General features: G+C 45.3%; 2 protein-coding genes across 2 annotated transcripts; both read right to left on the bottom strand.

Annotated features, from left to right (window-relative positions):
- Window positions 1–3237: 3237 nt before the first annotated feature.
- On the bottom strand, window positions 3238–9503 carry phf19 (PHD finger protein 19). The gene is made up of 14 exons (XM_061072050.1): window positions 9421–9503; window positions 9037–9220; window positions 8806–8887; window positions 8572–8685; window positions 7726–7820; window positions 6990–7138; window positions 6645–6740; window positions 5863–6052; window positions 5696–5763; window positions 4507–4653; window positions 4363–4423; window positions 4198–4283; window positions 4001–4081; window positions 3238–3595 (listed from the first exon to the last, which is right to left on the bottom strand). The coding sequence occupies exons 2-14, from the start codon at window positions 9217–9219 to the stop codon at window positions 3292–3294; spliced, it is 1656 nt and encodes a 551-aa protein (XP_060928033.1). The 5' UTR covers window position 9220; window positions 9421–9503; the 3' UTR covers window positions 3238–3291.
- A 2072-nt stretch (window positions 9504–11575) lies between these two features.
- Window positions 11576–16710, bottom strand: LOC133002257 (fibrinogen C domain-containing protein 1-like). The gene is made up of 8 exons (XM_061072029.1): window positions 16633–16710; window positions 14647–14762; window positions 14197–14560; window positions 13982–14114; window positions 13761–13897; window positions 13561–13657; window positions 11929–12108; window positions 11576–11838 (listed from the first exon to the last, which is right to left on the bottom strand). Exons 1-8 carry the CDS (start codon window positions 16708–16710, stop codon window positions 11576–11578), a joined length of 1368 nt encoding a protein of 455 aa, XP_060928012.1.
- Window positions 16711–17792: the final 1082 nt, after the last annotated feature.

Here is a 17792-nt window from a genome sequence, read left to right as displayed (position 1 = left end):
GGTAAACACACAGACACGTCCAGAGACAGACAGGTAAACACACAGACACATGTAGAGACAGACAGGTAAACACACAGACACATGTAGAGACAGACAGGTAAACACACAGACACATGTAGAGACAGACAGGTAAACACACAGACACATGTAGAGACAGACAGGTAAACACACAGACACATGTAGAGACAGACAGGTAAACACACAGACACATGTAGAGACAGACAGGTAAACACACAGACACATGTAGAGACAGACAGGTAAACACACAGACACATGTAGAGACAGACAGGTAAACACACAGACACATGTAGAGACAGACAGGTAAACACACAGACACATGTAGAGACAGACAGGTAAACACACAGACACATGTAGAGACAGACAGGTAAACACACAGACACATGTAGAGACAGACAGGTAAACACACAGACACATGTAGAGACAGACAGGTAAACACACAGACACGTCCAGAGACAGACAGGTAAACACACAGACACATGTAGAGACAGACAGGTAAACACACAGACACATGTAAAGACAGACAGGTAAACACACAGACACATGTAGAGACAGACAGGTAAACACACAGACACACTTAGAGACAGACAGGTAAACACACAGACACATGTAGACAGACAGGTAAACACTCAGACACGTGTAGAGACAGACAGGTAAACACACAGACACATGTAGAGACAGACAGGTAAACACACAGACACATGTAAAGACAGACAGGTAAACACACAGACACATGTAGAGACAGACAGGTAAACACACAGACACACTTAGAGACAGACAGGTAAACACTCAGACACATGTAGAGACAGACAGGTAAACACACAGACACATGTAGAGACAGACAGGTAAACACACAGACACACTTAGAGACAGACAGGTAAACACTCAGACACATGTAGAGACAGACAGGTAAACACACAGACACATGTAGAGACAGACAGGTAAACACACAGACACACTTAGAGACAGACAGGTAAACTTACAGACACATGTAGAGACAGACAGGTAAACACACAGACACATGTAGAGACAGACAGGTAAACACACAGACACACTTAGAGACAGACAGGTAAACACACAGACACACTTAGAGACAGACAGGTAAACACACAGACACATGTAGAGACAGACAGGTAAACACACAGACACATGTAAAGACAGACAGGTAAACACACAGACACACTTAGAGACAGACAGGTAAACACACAGACACATGTAGAGACAGACAGGTAAACACACAGACACATGTAAAGACAGACAGGTAAATACAGACACACTTAGAGACAGACAGGTAAACACACAGACACATGTAGAGACAGACAGGTAAACACACAGACACATGTAGAGACAGACAGGTAAACACTCAGACACGTGTAGAGACAGACAGGTAAATACACAGACACACTTAGAGACAGACAGGTAAACACACAGACACACTTAGAGACAGACAGGTAAACACACAGACACACTTAGAGACAGACAGGTAAACACACAGACACGTCCAGAGACAGACAGGTAAACACACAGACACATGTAGAGACAGACAGGTAAATACACAGACACATGTAAAGACAGACAGGTAAATACATAGACACACTTAGAGACAGACAGGTAAACACACAGACACACTCAGAGACAGACAGGTAAATACATAGACACACTTAGAGACAGACAGGTAAACACACAGACACATGTAGAGACAGACAGGTAAACACACAGACACACTCAGAGACAGACAGGTAAATACACAGACACACTTAGAGACAGACAGGTAAACACACAGACACATGTAGAGACAGACAGGTAAACACACAGACACACTTAGAGCCAGACAGGTAAACTTACAGACAGGTAGACGTAGACTCCCGTGTGTCTCTGTCTCTTGTCATTAGTCCAGGTAACCCGTCTGTCTGAGCACCCGTCTGTCTGACGGGACCCTTTGATGATTCACGTGTTCTTAACACCTTAATGGTTTTAACAGATTATCACCTGTCGCACACACAGGCTTGTGCAGCTTCCTTCATCAAGTCTTTTTGTCATTGTGGAAAACAGTTTGTTTAACATTAACCAGGACCAGTTCATGACTAACTCAAACCTTATTTCCCCTCAATTCACCTCTGACCTCTGACCTTGAGCAAGACGTCAAGTGTCCCCAGGAGGTATTCTGGTCCTGACAACGTCAGTGTTCATACTGGAACAAAAACATGTATGTACACACACAGACGGTTCAAAGGTCAACAATCATCTTTTATTCCAGAGACAGCTGGCAGCTGAATAGACAAATAGTCACATGATCACAACAACCATCCAATGGTAAGGGAGCCTGGTTGCCATGGCGGCGAGGGGGAGGTTTAAAGTGACAGAGTGACAGTATGACAGCTCAGAGACTGTTAGCACTATTAGCACTGTTAGCATTCCTCATTCTAAACAATGGGCTGTTAGCTATGAGCCAACATCAAACTTTATCTAATTTACATGAACAAAACACAGCTCCTTATCACTGATCAATATCTGTGATCGATTATCAGTTTCTCTTGAAGTTTGCATAGATACTGAATGTTATAGTGCAAGATCACAGCTCTGGGAGCCTGGGATTTGTAGTTTATCATTTTTGTAGTTTTGGTATATGAGCTCTGATCTCGACAGATGGTCACAGGTAGAAAGTGATGGTAATTTTAACAACGCACCAGAAATGTTACTAACTGTGAGGACAGGTGAGGCACTGTGCTGTCTGACAGCCAGGGGGCGCTACAGGAAACTACAGGAGCCACTGACCGTTTACAAATAAGAACAAACATGTTTAAACTCCTGAAAACACACAATGCAACACTACTGAGTGTGTTTGTGCCTGTTCATACACAACCATTTTGTTTTCACTTTATTTTCAACTTTACTCCTGATTCCTCCAAACACATGAAAAACATCAAAGCGGTTTACGGGGTCACGTGTCTGATACAGGTTTACAGGGACACAGTGGGGGGGGACAGGAGGACAGACTGAGGACTATAGCGAACAGGGTTTTGTGAGGACATGTTTTGATGTTGGGGTCTAACATGTCATCGTGGGAACAGATGTTCTTTCATTATCTATTTCTGTCAAATAAAAGACGTCAGTGTTCTTAAAAACATTGACTTACATCAACGTCCCTGGAACCAGGAGATGAGTTGGGTGGATCGTCGTCATAGAAATAAAAACTAAATGAGCTCAGATTTCCCCCAATCAGTAGAACCAGTGAGTGGAGGAAGAGGAATCAAAGCGTAACAGGAAAACGTCCTAATATGGTGTTGTCCCCTCCCACTCCAGCAGGTACTGGACCGTCCCCTGTGGAGTGATTCGTCGAGCCAACACCTGGTACCTCTCCCCATTGGTCAGTCTGCCCGCCCCTCCAAAATACGAGGAAATGGATGAGTGGAGCTGGGAGGGGTTGGAAAGGAAATGGGAGGAGTTTGATGATAGATGGGCGTGGGTTATAGCTTCTGGATCCTCCAAGATCCCAGTAAGCTCCTCCCCTGCTTCGCTGCGACTGGCCCACTGGCTGTAGCTAGGTAGCTTCCTCTTCCTGCTGCCCACCCTCCTCCTGAGGTCAGAGGTCAACTTGTTACACACTCAGTAAAATAGGGCATAATGAGGATGTTTGTAAGAACATTAGTTAACATTAATGAACGGTTAGTTACTGTTATAATCACAAGTAATGTTAGTTTAACTTGAGTTAACGTTTAATTAAAGTAAGACGATATGAGTGAATATAAGTTAACATTAGTTAATGGTTTGTTAGTTAGTAGTATAAGGTCTACTAAGGGTTATTTAATAGTAGATAACAGTTAGTTAGTATTAGAAAACATGAGTAATGTTAGTTAACATGAGTTAACGTCAACTTTAACATTGAATGGTTTGTTTAGTGTTTGTGAACATAAGTAAATGATAAGTTGATATTAGTTCAGTGTTAGTTAACACAAGTTAACAGTTCGGTAACGACAGTTACCTGAGGTGGTAGGAGGCGCTGGTCGTAGCAGAACCTGAAGTGGAGGCGTCAGTGGATTCCTGATCGATACTGACGGTTCTACTGGAGGAGGGGAGGACATCAAATCTGATCAGCTGACTGATTATTGGAGGAGTTAATCACATGGTGCCAGTGATCAGATGATTATTTATTATTTGAAGTCTATTGATTGGTCTCACCTCTTGAGGCTCTGCAGTTCATCCAGGGTGAAGTCAAAGAAGTTGGCCATGTGGTGGTTGGACGTCCAGCTGCAGGACGACTCGTTCTACAAACAACACAAACAAACGTTTTGTCTCTTGATCTTGACACTTGAGGAAACAGGAAACAGAAGAAAAGACTCGTACGTTAGGGATGGCGTCTTCCAGCAGCCACTTGGACTTCCTCCTCTTCCTCTTGGCTGAAGCACTGAACACAAACACAGCACATTAGCGTCATATGACTGAGCAGGTCAGGTAATGGTGTAACCACACTGTCACCATGACAACTACCTGTTTCTGTCAACACCGTTCTTGAGGCTCTGGCCCCCTTCGTTTTGAGCACGCTCAGGAAAAAGCTTGGAGGGGGGGTTAGGCGGAACTCTGGTCCTCAGACGAAAGATGCACTTCCTCTTCTTTATCTCCTTCCCACAAAGAAACCTGCACAAGAGAACCAGGAGCCTGTACTACGAAGCAGAATCTGCAGTTATCGGGGAAACTATCATGGAGTTTTCAGTGCTGCGAAGCTCATCACCATGGTTACTTATGCTGAACAGCTAACCTGCTAAAGGTTAAGTTGGCAATAAGCTGATGAGGATTGTTAGAGTCTCTGAGGAGGACCAGGGTCTTCAGATCGTTTGAGTTCATCTGATGAGTTTCTGAGAGATCTGATGATAAACCTTGTCAGCTGCTGGAGCCGAACAGAACAACCTGACATGTAGGAGCAATAGGCCTCATTCAACAGTTTCTTCTTAAGAATTTTCTTAAACTTAAAATTTTCTAAGAAGACTCTACGTCAGATTCATGACACGTTCTTAAACTGGAGACCAGGTCTGTGTTATAGACACATATATTTCTTCATAAGTTGAAAGCGCGCCAGTTTTTCCTAATTAGTAACGCCCCACCAATGCCCATAAAAGGTCATGAGACTGCAGGACCCACAGAAACCACATTCAGTGCAAGCTGTAACAAGAGGATGTTTCATAATTGAAGTAAAATAATTGTTGTATCTCAGAGAGTTATCTGAGCTGGAGCATCACTGGAAGCAAAGACCTGCAGGTGAACCCTCAGCTGAGCATCGACTCGACCCGGGTCTGACGGGACCATCATGTTGGTTCATGTTGTAAATCATATTCTGGTTCAGGTTCTGCTCGCTGCTCACACAGGGATCTCTGATTCCACAGACCTGGGTTCTGTTCGACTCCTGAGACATCTCTGGTCTTACAACAGAAATAAACTCTGCTTTCGGAATTGCAAACACTTTAACTAAAAGCTGTAAAACAGTAATGCAGTTAACCCCGACCCTTCTATGTGCACATGCTCATATCTAGAGGAAACCCACAATTAACTTAATGAGTTGCTAACCAGCATCATGTGACCACTTAGCCTGACTGTGATTGTTAGGTTCAGCTGGATAACTGAGAGAACGGATATGTTGAACCAGCTGAATCAGGGGATAATGCTGCAGCTGTGTGGCTCTTACTTGCTCTTGTATTTGTTCAGGGCATCCAGAAGGTGCTGCCCCCTGTCTGCTGGAAGAGTATTTGACAGCTACACAACAAAGACACAAACAAACAAGAGTTACTTTAAGTTAGTTTGATCCAGGTCTAGCTTAGTCTGGTCCTGGTCTAGTTTGACTCAATTTGTCACCTTTCCGAGCTGTAGATGTTCCCAATTGGCGGAAACAAAGGCGAGGATCTCGTCCAGCTCGAAGTATTTTTTTTTGCTGCTGACGGACAGGTTGTAGAGAACCAGATGAACCACGTCCACCCACCTGAGAGACAAACGACGGACGTACTCTGTCCCCTTACTACAGACCGAACACAGGAAGAGGTAGAACCTGTGGAGAGTCAGACAGAGGACAGGTGAGGTGTCAGAGGACAGGTGTCAGGGGACAGGTGTCAGGGGACAGGTGAGGTGTAAGAGGACAGGTGTCAGGGGACAGGTGTCAGAGGACAGGTGAGGTGTCAGGGGACGTGTCAGAGGACAGGTGTCAGGGGACAGGTGTCAGAGGACAGGTGTCAGAGGACAGGTGTCAGAGGACAGGTGTCAGGGGACAGGTGTCAGAGGACAGGTGTCAGGGGACAGGTGTCAGGGGACAGGTGTCAGGGGACAGGGGACGTGTCAGGGGACGTGTCAGAGGACAGGTGAGGTGTCAGGGGACGTGTCAGAGGACAGGTGAGGTGTCAGAGGACAGGTGAGGTGTCAGAGGACAGGTGAGGTGTCAGAGGACAGGTGAGGTGTCAGAGGACAGGTGAGGTGTCAGAGGACAGGTGAGTTGTCAGGGGACAGGTCTCAGAGGACAGGTGAGGTGTCAGAGGACAGTTGAGGTGTCAGAGGACAGGTGAGGTGTCAGAGGACAGGTGAGTTGTCAGGGGACAGGTCTCAGAGGACAGGTGAGGTGTCAGAGGACAGGTGAGGTGTCAGGTTACCTGTCTCCAAACATCATGGACTCGTTCAGACTCTGGATACAAGCTTCATGGAACCACTGCTGACACCTGAAACACTGCAGCATCTTCAGATACCACCTACACACACACACACACACACACACACACACACACACACACACACACACACACACACACACACACACACACACACACACACACACACACACACACACACACACACACACACACACACACACACACACACACACACACACACACACACACACGATCAACAACAAGCTTCATCATCATTGTGACACACTGGACACCGATGACATCATGAGATGAGTCAGTATGTGCTGGTCTGTGATTGGCTGAACTCACTCTCCGGGGCCTCCACAGTAGCAGTAGCACTGCTGCTGGTTGGTCCGGTGCTGAGAGTCCCAGTCCAGTGAGTCCAGATCGTACAACAGCACCTGCTTCATGGCTGACAGAGCTTTAGCTACTGGACCTTTCTTTAGAGCGCCCCCTTTCTGTGAGGAGGACACACACTGTAAGTTCCTCTGGAGATGAAGAGACGATGATGGTGTGTGTGTATGTGTGTGAAGATGCTTCCAGACCTGAGCTGAAGTCTGGAGTTTCTCTGGAGAAGGTGCATGTGTGAACACAAATTTCTGATTGAGAGCCTCCGGAGTTTCTGCGGCCCCTGATATAAAGTCCACAGAAAGTCTGGAGGAGTCAATGTGTGAACAGCAGAAGATCCTCCACTGATTCACTGTGTGAGTGGAGGAGTGGGGGGGTGAGGAGGTTCTAACACGGGACACAAACATGAAGAAACTACAACAAACCTCTCTGGTGAAAAGTGCTGACACACGAGTTTGCGTTGATAAGAGCTGATGTCGGTAGGTGATGTAAACATGATCAGATGACCTCTGCAGCAGAGGTCATACATCACTTCTCCTGGATTTATACTTTATACCAGGAGGTCAGGAGGAGAAAGTAGAACTCTGACATTTGTGTTCACACGTGATCCTCCAGAGAAAATACAGAGGATCTGCAGACTTTATATTTGAAAGCAGCTTGTGTGTGTGTTTGTGTGTGTTTGTGTGTGTGTAAATACCCTGACAGCCAGAGCAAACACACAGCGTCTACAGAACCAGGGACTGAGGATGTTGCTGCCCTCTACAGGAGGAACATGACACTGCTGATGGAAACCTGAGAGAGACAGAGAAGACAGACCCAGAATATTAAGTCAAACGAGTTCAGTCCCAGTTGTAAACGTATGTTTGTAATGTGTTGTATTGTCCAGTGTTGATGCTTCAGAATTATTTATTGTCATAAGTGAGTCGTCCTCAAATATCTCTACAATATCCTGTCACTTCTATTGTTTGAAACTTTGTGTTCATCCTACCTGGTTTATCTTCAGTGAAGAGTTTATAGACAATGTTTCTCATCAAACTGAGTTTTCTTTATTCCTGTTCCTGATGTTATTTTTTCAAATAGTGATCACTAGTTTATCTGAGGACCAAGAAGAAGACATATTCAATTGTCCACAGACCAAAGACACTATGCCCCCCCCCCCACTGACAGATACAAAGCGCTGGTTGAAAGTTTTCTGGACAGTTCCCACATGTATTGGTAATTTCATGAATAGGGTTGAGTTTGATTCCATTTGATTTGTTCAAATATCGATTCAGTTCAGGATATTTCAGTGACCAACTAACTTTGCTTGGAAACTAAATCAATTCTCAGAGAAAACTGTAACCTGAATAAGGAAATGAGTGCATTGTTAAACTCTCACCCGGACCCCCGGGTAGGGCTGGGGGTTCAGGATTACTCATCTCCCCCAAATGGAGTTGCTCTCTCTACCCGCTGCCACATTCCTCCCCACTTTCTTTCTAATTTCATGCTGTGACAGTCTGTCTCTCTCTCTCTCTCTCTCTATCTGTCTGTCTGTCTCACTCACCAATCCCACACTTCCCACAGATGAGGATCTGGTTGGTTGGATTTGATTGGCCATCAGAGTTTGGCCCCACCCCACGACACACAGAACATTGAGGCTCCTCACCCGGCACTCCAGCTGCAATGTGATTGGAAAAAACATTCTGAGTCACAGAGCAAAGAAAGAGTGAGACAGAAAAGACAACATGATGGAGAATAAGTGTGAGACTTCCTGTCTGTCCACCTGTCTCCCTCTCACCGTGTTGGATGTCCTTCCACAGAACCCAGAACTTGGAGTTATCTTCGAAGGTGACGAAGCAGCTCTGTCTGGACGAGCTCACCTGTCCAATCACAGCAGAGATTTATAATCACAGCAAAAGGACCAATCACAGCAGAGATTTACGGAAACCAATCAAAGTTTTTTAGTGTGGGTCTATGTGTGGGTTTCTGTGTGTGTGTGTGTGAGTCAGTGTATGCATGTGTGTGTTACCCTCTGTATCTTGCCCAGGTAGTAGAGTCCATCTGACCAATGACAGAGGACGAATTGTCCAACACTCAGACTGGACCCCTCCCCTTCTTCTTCATCAAGACTCCGCCCCTTCTGACATACCCCGCCCCCTGGAGCCACCATTGGCTCTAGACCACAGAAGTCTTCAATCAGGTCCTCAAACATCCTGCAGACAGATAGTCAGTGAGACAGGTGATCAGACAAACATGTCTGCACTGATATCTAATGAATATAACAAGTATATATAATACAACTCATAAACATATATAGAGTATAATATAACTAATAAACCGGGTTAGTCATAACTAGTTAGTTCACAAACTCACTCTCTCACACACGTCACAGTGAGACAGGTGAATGTCTTACCTCCTCTGGTGCGTCAGACAGGTCGGACTGCAGTGAGACAGACAGGTGATCTGTGTCTCCGTATCCCTCTATCTGTCTGTCTCTCTGTCAGTCTCTCTCTCTGTCAGTCAGTCAGTCTCTCTCTGTCTCTCTCTGTCTCTTACTGTCTGTCTCTGTCTGTCTCTCTCTGTCTCTTACTGTCTTTCTGTCTGTCTCTCTCTGTCTCTTACTGTCTGTCTGTCTCTGTCTGTCTCTTACTGTCTTTCTGTCTGTCTCTCTCTGTCTCTTACTGTCTGTCTGTCTCTCTCTGTCTCTCTCTGTCTCTTACTGTCTTTCTGTCTGTCTCTCTCTGTCTCTCTCTCTGTCTCTTACTGTCTCTCTGTCTCTCTGTATCTCCGGCGCTAAACTTCTACCGTCGCCATTTTTTCAGTTTTCCCGCGGATCACGGGGGGAGGTTTTGACTTTGACATTCGCAATAGCGTCCTCCTCACTGACGTCATCACGTCGGCGTTGTTTCCGGAAGTAAATGTCCGCAGATCCACTCCAGCCGGGGGCGCTAAAGCTCCTTAAGGTCGGTAACTTCCGCAGTTTAACGAGAGAAGAAGGAAATAATTTCAAGAGTTTCATCTGCGAGATGAATCAATAACACATCTGACTCAAAGCAAAAACACAAACAAGTCAAAAGCACAAGACTGTAAAGGAACTACACATCCCATAATCCATTGCAGATGATCCTTTGCAACAACTTCCTCCTTCTTGAATTTACTTATAGTTGCAGGTTAGAGAAATCACAGCCACTTTGTGGCAAACGTGATCTAAGATCATCTCATTTTAATAAAGGATCGTATCTGATGCATTTATCTGATTTATTACTTCCTTTCTTAATAATCATGACAATAATCACTGGTATCATCACTATTGTTTGTTGTTGTGTATTAAACCTGAATGTGTCACAACTGTTTGATCAATATTTGATACATTCTTGTTTTTTTGTTTTATCGGAGACAAACAGACGTCAGAGACAGAGAGAGACAAAAGGAGAGAGAAAGAGAGACAAAGGGAGAGAGAGATAGAGACAAAGGGAGAGAGAGAGAGACAAAGGGAGACAGAGAGAGAGACACAAGGAGAGAGAAAGAGAGACAAAGGGAGAGAGAGAGACAAAGGGAGACAGAGAGAGACAAAGGGAGACAGAGAGAGACAAAGGGAGAGAGAGAGAGAGACAAAGGGAGAGAGAGAGACAAAGGGAGACAGAGAGAGAGACAAAGGGAGACACAGAGAGAGACAAAGGGGGAGAGAGAGAGAGAGACAAAGGGAGACAGAGAGAGACAAAGGGAGAGAGAGAGAGACAAAGGGAGACAAAGAGAGACAAAAGGAGAGAGAGAGAGACAAAGGGAGATAGAGAGAGACAAAGGGAGACAGAGAGAGACAAAGGGAGACAGAGAGAGAGACAAAGGAAGACAGAGAGAGAGAGAGAGAGAGAGAGAGAGAGAGAGAGAGAGAGGGAGGAAGGGAGGGAGAGACAGACAGATGAAGTTCTCAGAAAACATTTCACCTTGTCTCTTGAATATTTTCTGCAGCAGTTGAAACAAGAACCTGTCAGAACCGGTCATATATTTATCTTTAACAGTGTTTACTTAACAATAACGTTATGTGTCACTGTGTGAAGAACCTTCTGATGCTGTTCAGATTTACACAAATAAAACTGAACTGAATAAAGACAACACGGGATGACGAATATGAAGCGTAAAGTTTAATCCGAAAACAGCTCCACCTGCTGGACAAACTTCTTTGAATTTTTACAGAAAAGATCAGGGAATAAATAAATTAATTGTTTTAACACAATGGATTTTTACAAGGATGAAAATACGACAGAGTGTTGGAATATTATGAGAAAGAGACAAAATATGCAGCGAGTGGAACCCTTTCTCTCTGGAGTTCCACTTCTTCTGAACCCAAACTCGTGACAATCTGATTGTTTCTGGAGAAATTATGAAACTTCTTTGAAGATCAACTGAAACAAATAATACCATCGCAGTCAAAAACTTTATTCTCAAACAAGTACGACTTTAGTTTCTAATCCTCCATCATCAGTTAAACATGAACCCACAGGTTTGTTTCGAGTCAGAGTCCATGTTCTGGACTCGGAGGTGAGAGAGTCCAGGTTCAGGGTCAGAGTTCAGGACTCTGGTCTGGCATTGGGCCGGATCTTCATCTCGGTGAAGCGGAGCGAGTACTGCCAGCCCGTCCAGCTCGACCACTCCACACCGTCGGCGTAGGAGGCGTGGCCTCCTCTCAGGTATTGGCCGTTCAGGTTGGAGGTGTGACAGTTACGGTACCACCACGCCCCCTGGTAGTACGATGCACAGTTGTTCTCCGATTGGTCCTGGTCCCTGTCTTTGGTGGTGAACCGCATTCCAGAATGCTTCAGGAGGGCATCACCTGGAGAGGTCAGAGGTCATCTGTTGGTTCTGTAGTACAGTGTGCAGTACAATGTGTAGTACTGCACTAGTAGTACAGTAGTAGAAGTACCTGCAGTTCCAGAGAACTGGTCGACGGTCAGCGGGTATCCGTCCTCCTCTGGATTCACTGAGTCTCGACCGACAGAAAAATCGGCGTAACGAGCGAACGCTGTGGCGTTATCAAAGTCAGCCATGTCGATACGTAACTCTACACCACCTGACCTGGTGAGGGAGTAGATGCTCTGTAGACCTGAGAGACAGACAGGTGGAGAGACAGACAGGTGGACAGACAGATAGAGCGTTATGAGCTCTTCCTCTTTTTGTTTTAATTCACACGAATTTAAATGGATTTGGTTTTGTATTTATATAGCACTTTTCTAGTCTGATGAAGACCACTCAAAGCGCTTTACAGTACAGTTTCACATTCACCCATTCACACACACATTCATACAGTGCATCTACTTGCAGCACTTTGTTATTCTATGGGGGGGTTATTGAGGGTTCAGCATCTTGCCCATGGACACTTCGGCATGCTTGTTCAGACTGGGGATCGAACCGCCGACCTTCAGGTTGGAGGACGACCACTCTACCCCTCAGCCACAGCCGCCCAATTTATTTAACTAGTTCACTTAGTTAACTCGTAAACTTAGCAGGGCCATTCCTCAACAACACCTCTCCCTACCTGTCCATCAATAACCTGTCCATCAATAACCTGCTCTGTTTGATTCTGCATGTTCAAGTGTAACACGTCCACATCTCTTTCAGTCAGGATTTAGAATCATCACACGTAGAAAGTGCTGTAAAATGTAACGACCTTTTCAGGGCCTCAGATAATGGACTTGTCTCTATACTCGTCCTGTTGGATCTTAGTGCAGCATCTGACACCATAGATGTACTGATGTAGATCAGTGTGAGTCTTTATCATCAGGACATCCCAGTGAGTCTGTGAGAAGCCTCCAGTTGGTCCAAGAGGCTGCAGCACCAGAGCTGAGAGGAACCAGAAGAGATCATCTCACTGCTCTGAGCTTCTCTGCACCGGCTCCCTGTGGAACTCTGGATATCAACATCCTGCTCCTCACATGTAAAGTCTTAAACAATCAAACCCTTCATCAAGGAGCTCATGAAACTGTAATGTCCTCATATTCTTTATTTTTTCCTTTACCTTTTTTTTGGCCTGTATTTTTTGGATAGGATAGAGAGCTAGCTGTGAAGCACAGAGAGGGGGGGAGCACATGCAGCAAAGGGCCGCGGGCGGAATCAAACCTTTGGAGCTCCTCCTCCTTTGACCCCTGGTCCTCCGTGAACGCGACCCGATGTAATACTTTGCCAGAGGGAGGCGGAGAATCACTCATTTGTCTGTCAGTCATCGTCAATAGAGAAGTCCAATCCCAGTAAGAACTAGAGAAGCTTCCTCGGTCAAACCCAGTTATGGAGAGCAACTCATTTTTTCATGGTTTTTGCACGTAACTTTAATACTTGCTGTTTTTTAAGCATTCAAATTTTTGTCTGGGAGGTTGATTTACATGTCGCTCTGTGGTGTGACAAACGATTTGTTTTGTGCTTTATAAAGTCTTTAAAACATTTATTGATAATCATCCATCTGCTCAGTTATTCTATCAGTAAGTGTGAGTGAGTGTGTGTGTGTGTGTGTGTGTGTGTGTGTGTGTGTGTGTGTGTGTGTGTGTGTGTGTATGTGTCCCACCCAGCCAATGTTCTCCTGTTGTTTGTCCGAAGCCGTCTCTGTAGGCTTCCCAGCCTCTGAAGAAGTTAACAGAACCATCCTGCCTCCTCTGGATCACCTGCACACACAAACACAGATTCAGCAAGTTAAACAAGTTTCCTTCTTTCAGTTCATCTGGTGACCAGCAGAAGGCGCTGCTCTTTGACTCTGTGTGTGTTTACCGTCCACCCTCCTCCGTCAGTTGTCATGTCACAGTAGACCATGAAGCCGTCGGGGTCATGTGTCGGAAAAACAGAATAAACTCCGTCCTGAGAGACGCCAGACGCCATGACATCACTGCAGTCTCTGGGTCTGACCGCTGAGGGTGAGAGAGCATCACCGGGTAAGAGAAAGAGAAAGAGGGTTCTGTAGGAGGAGTTGTCGTTGTTGTGCAGTTGTGTACCTCTGTCTTCATTGTGTCTGTGCAGCTCTGCCTTCAGTCTCCTCAGACTCTCAGTCTCCCTCTGCAGGCTGAGCAGAGAATCACCGACACCTGTTGTCAACTTGGACATACCTGAGTGAACGTCCGTCAGCACCTGCACGGGGGGGGGGGGGGGAGCACATTTACCTGAGGCTTTTCTTTGGTTCACTTTGAGACTTCCTGGTACCAGGACTCACCTGCAGGACGCCACTCTGCTCGCTCTGCAGTCCGTCCAGTCGCTGGTCCAGAACACCTTGACCTCTTTTCAGAGAATCAGCTTCCACCCTCAGGTTGTGGGCGTGGCCTGATAACACCTTCAGCTCCTCGGCTAGTTTCTGGACCAGTCCTATGTCCTGCCAGTCGTCTGCGTTGTGATTGGTCAGCGCTCGTAGCACAGAGCTTTGCAGTGCTTCCCACCGCTGGAGGCTCTCACTGTAGTCCGGACAGTTGGGGTCCAGGAAGATGCTGATTGGTTCTCCTGCTGTGACACGTGACACTGTCACCAGGGCTCCAGACTCTTTGGAATTGGTGGAAATCACAGGTGAGGAAGAGACTCCGCCCCTGTTGACATGGCAACATTGAACCAGGTGAGACAGAGGGACAGACAGGCAGAGAGACTGACAGGGAGAGAGACAGACAGGTGTTACCTGCTGATGAACGGGAGAGGAAACTGGTTCAGGTACAAGATGGTGACGGTTGCTGTGGCGATGGCTGCTATGACAATCAACACGATGACGAACCATAACAGGAAGCTGCAGCACTTCTGAACACACACACACACACACACACACATTCTCTTCAACATTTCAACATAAACACTACTGTTTGATTTTCATATGATTTCTACTTGAACTTGAACTTCAGATTTAATCTGTGAAGTGACCGGCTGCAGCAGATTAGAGACGTGTTAACCGGACAGTTTAATTTTAGATTAACAGATTAGCTCTGTGTCGTCTGCTCCACCTCTCTCTCTCTCTCTCTCTCTCTCTCTCTCTCTCTCTCTCTCTCTCTCTCTCTCTCTCTCTCTCTCTCTCTCTCTCTCTCTCTCTCTCTCTCTCTCTCTCTCTCTCTCTCTCTCTGTCTCTCTCGCTCTCTCTCTCGCTCTCTCTCTCTCTCTCTCTCTCTGTCTCTCTCGCTCTCTCTCTCGCTCTCTCTCTCTCTCTCTCTCTCTCTCTCTCTCTCTCTCTCGCTCAGGTTTCTGGGGGGGCGGTATTAGTCTTTCAGTTTGAACGGAGAAAAGTGTTTCATTTGGTTGCCCTGGTAACATCATTATGGTTTCACTAGCAGCATCAGCACCTTACTCCACAGTACCACAGTATCACAATACTACAGTACTACAATACCCCAGGTACCACAGTACCAAAGTACCAAAGTACCACAGTTCCACAGTACCAAAGTACCAAAGCACCAAAGTACCACAGTACCACAATACCAAAGTACCACAGTACCACAGTACTACAGTACCACAGTACCACAGCACCACAGTACCACAGTACCACAGCACCACAGTACCACAGTACTACAGTACTACAGTACCACAGTACCACAATACCACAGTACCACAGTACTACAGTACTACAGTACCACAATACCACAGTACCACAGTACCACAGTACCACAGTACTACAGTACCAAAGCACCACAGTACTACAGTACCACAGTACCACAGTACTACAGTACCACAGTACCACAGTACCACAGTACAACAGTACTACAGTACCACAGTACCACAGTACTACAGTACCACAGCACCACAGTACCACAGTACCACAGTACCACAGTAGCACAGTACCACAGTACTACAGTACCACAGTACCACAGTACCACAGCACCACAGTACTACAGTACCAAAGCACCACAGTACTACAGTACCAAAGCACCACAGTACCACAGTACCACAGTACTACAGTACTACAGTACCACAGTACCACAGTACCACAGTACAACAGTACTACAGTACCACAATACCACAGTACCACATTACCACAGCACCACAGTACCACAGTACTACAGTACTACAGTACCACAGTACTACAGTACCACAGTACCACAGTACCACAGTACTACAGTACCACAGTACCACAGTACCACAGTACTACAGTACCACAATACCAGAGTACCACAGTACCACAGTACCACAGCACCACAGTACCACAGTACTACAGTACTACAGTACCACAGTACTACAGTACCACAATACCACAGTACTACAGTACCACAGTACCACAGTACCACAGTACCACAGTACTACAGTACTACAGTACCACAGTACTACAGTACCACAATACCACAGTACTACAGTACCACAGTACCACAGTACCACAGTACCACAATACCACAGTACTACAGTACCACAGTACCACAGTACCATAGTTTGATCCAGACCCGACCACCAAGGTTCCTCTGATTTCTCAAACTTCAGCTTCAGCACCTTTTAGTCAAACTGTTGATGAGCTCCTTACTTCCTGGGTTCTTGGAGAGAACTCATGACCTAAGTAGAAAGTTTGGTTGCTGTCCAAAACATTAAAACGCTGACCATGAACCATGACCATCACACCTTGGGTTTACCACACAGCTCCTGACATCAGAGTGGACATTGGCTGACACAGCACCTGTTGGGGGGGGGGGCTCACCTTGTGTTTGTTTGGCCGCTTGCTGTCGAGCTCTGAACTGCTGTTGTTCATGATGGTCCATCGATCGTTCACCATCATCCTGAAACACAAACAGCACAAAAAACATGAAGGTGGCTCATTATCCTCTTTATCACGATGGAGTCTTAGTCCAGGCTCCGCCTCCATCAGATGCTGCATTTGACGATACACATGCTAAAAAACCAAAGGACATTAAAACGTTCATGCTTCTATTAACCCTTCAATCTGAACTTCTGAAGTCGACATTTTGAATCTCAGAAACCTTAACGAACCTTTCTGCAGAGAACCAGAGAACATTCCATCTCCTGAGGTTCTTGGTCAGACGATGACAGAACACGTGAATAACTGAACCTGTTTACAGTCTGGAGTAACGTGCAGCAGCTGGTCGTCAGTTCTCTGAGACTCTCAGTGTCTGTGTCTGTCAGCATCACTTTAATCTTACTGATTAACACATAGGGTTAGAGTTAGAGACTTTAAACACCTCGTCACAGTCAAACGTCCCGTTCGAAAACCTCTGATTCGAAAAAACTGTGATCAGTTCTTATCTGACCAAAATTTGATTTATTGAGAATCTAAGCTGATTCAAACTAAACAGTCATTTTACAAACAATTTCAATGTGTGTATCGGGTTAAACTTTATTTCATAGCTTAACTTGTTGTCTGTGTGTTATCATCACATAAAACATACATCATTCAACTGTTTATTAATGTTAGTTATAACATGTTAGAGTTGGTTATAACGGTTTACTTGTTACATGTCAGAGTTAGTTATAAAGTATTTGGGTCAGTTATAAAGCGCTTGGGTCAGTTGACCAGACATAAACTGATTTATCATCGTATCACCAAAGAAAACAAGAGGAAATATACATATTTATTCTTGTGCTTTCAAATATCAAAAGTTGTTTTCAACTTGTTAATTTTTCAAACATATGTTTTCTAACAATCATATATAAATAAATAATCTAAATCACATGTATGAAATCAAACCTCCAAAGCATGAAGCATGTAATTGTTTTTAAATAAAACTCAGACAGGATGTCTGAGTGATCACTGAAATCAACAATTAAATTACCTGTCTGTCTTCAGGATCAACACGACGTCTGACGATGATAAAAATCCCAATTGAAAATGTATTTTCGAGT

Source organism: Limanda limanda, chromosome 5 (genome assembly GCF_963576545.1).
Source record: "Limanda limanda chromosome 5, fLimLim1.1, whole genome shotgun sequence".
In the NCBI taxonomy this organism is placed as follows: domain Eukaryota; kingdom Metazoa; phylum Chordata; class Actinopteri; order Pleuronectiformes; family Pleuronectidae; genus Limanda; species Limanda limanda.
The sequence above is the reverse complement of the archived record's forward strand: the minus strand, read 5'-3'. Positions and strand labels throughout refer to the sequence as shown.

Excerpts from the sequence above, each read along its gene's own strand:
- phf19 (XM_061072050.1), bottom strand. The coding sequence starts at position 9,219 with ATGTTTGAGGACCTGATTGAAGACTTCTGTGGTCTAGAGCCAATGGTG. Across the intron at positions 7,139-7,725 it reads TGTTTGCTCTGGCTGTCAGG|AAAGGGGGCGCTCTAAAGAA; the intron begins GTATTTACACAC and ends TCCTCCTCACAG. Across the intron at positions 4,654-5,695 it reads CTGAACAAATACAAGAGCAA|GTTTCTTTGTGGGAAGGAGA; the intron begins GTAAGAGCCACA and ends TCTCTTGTGCAG.
- LOC133002257 (XM_061072029.1), bottom strand. The coding sequence starts at position 16,710 with ATGATGGTGAACGATCGATGGACCATCATGAACAACAGCAGTTCAGAG. Across the intron at positions 14,115-14,196 it reads AGCAGAGTGGCGTCCTGCAG|GTGCTGACGGACGTTCACTC; the intron begins GTGAGTCCTGGT and ends CCCCCCGTGCAG. Across the intron at positions 13,658-13,760 it reads CTGACGGAGGAGGGTGGACG|GTGATCCAGAGGAGGCAGGA; the intron begins GTAAACACACAC and ends TTGTGTGTGCAG.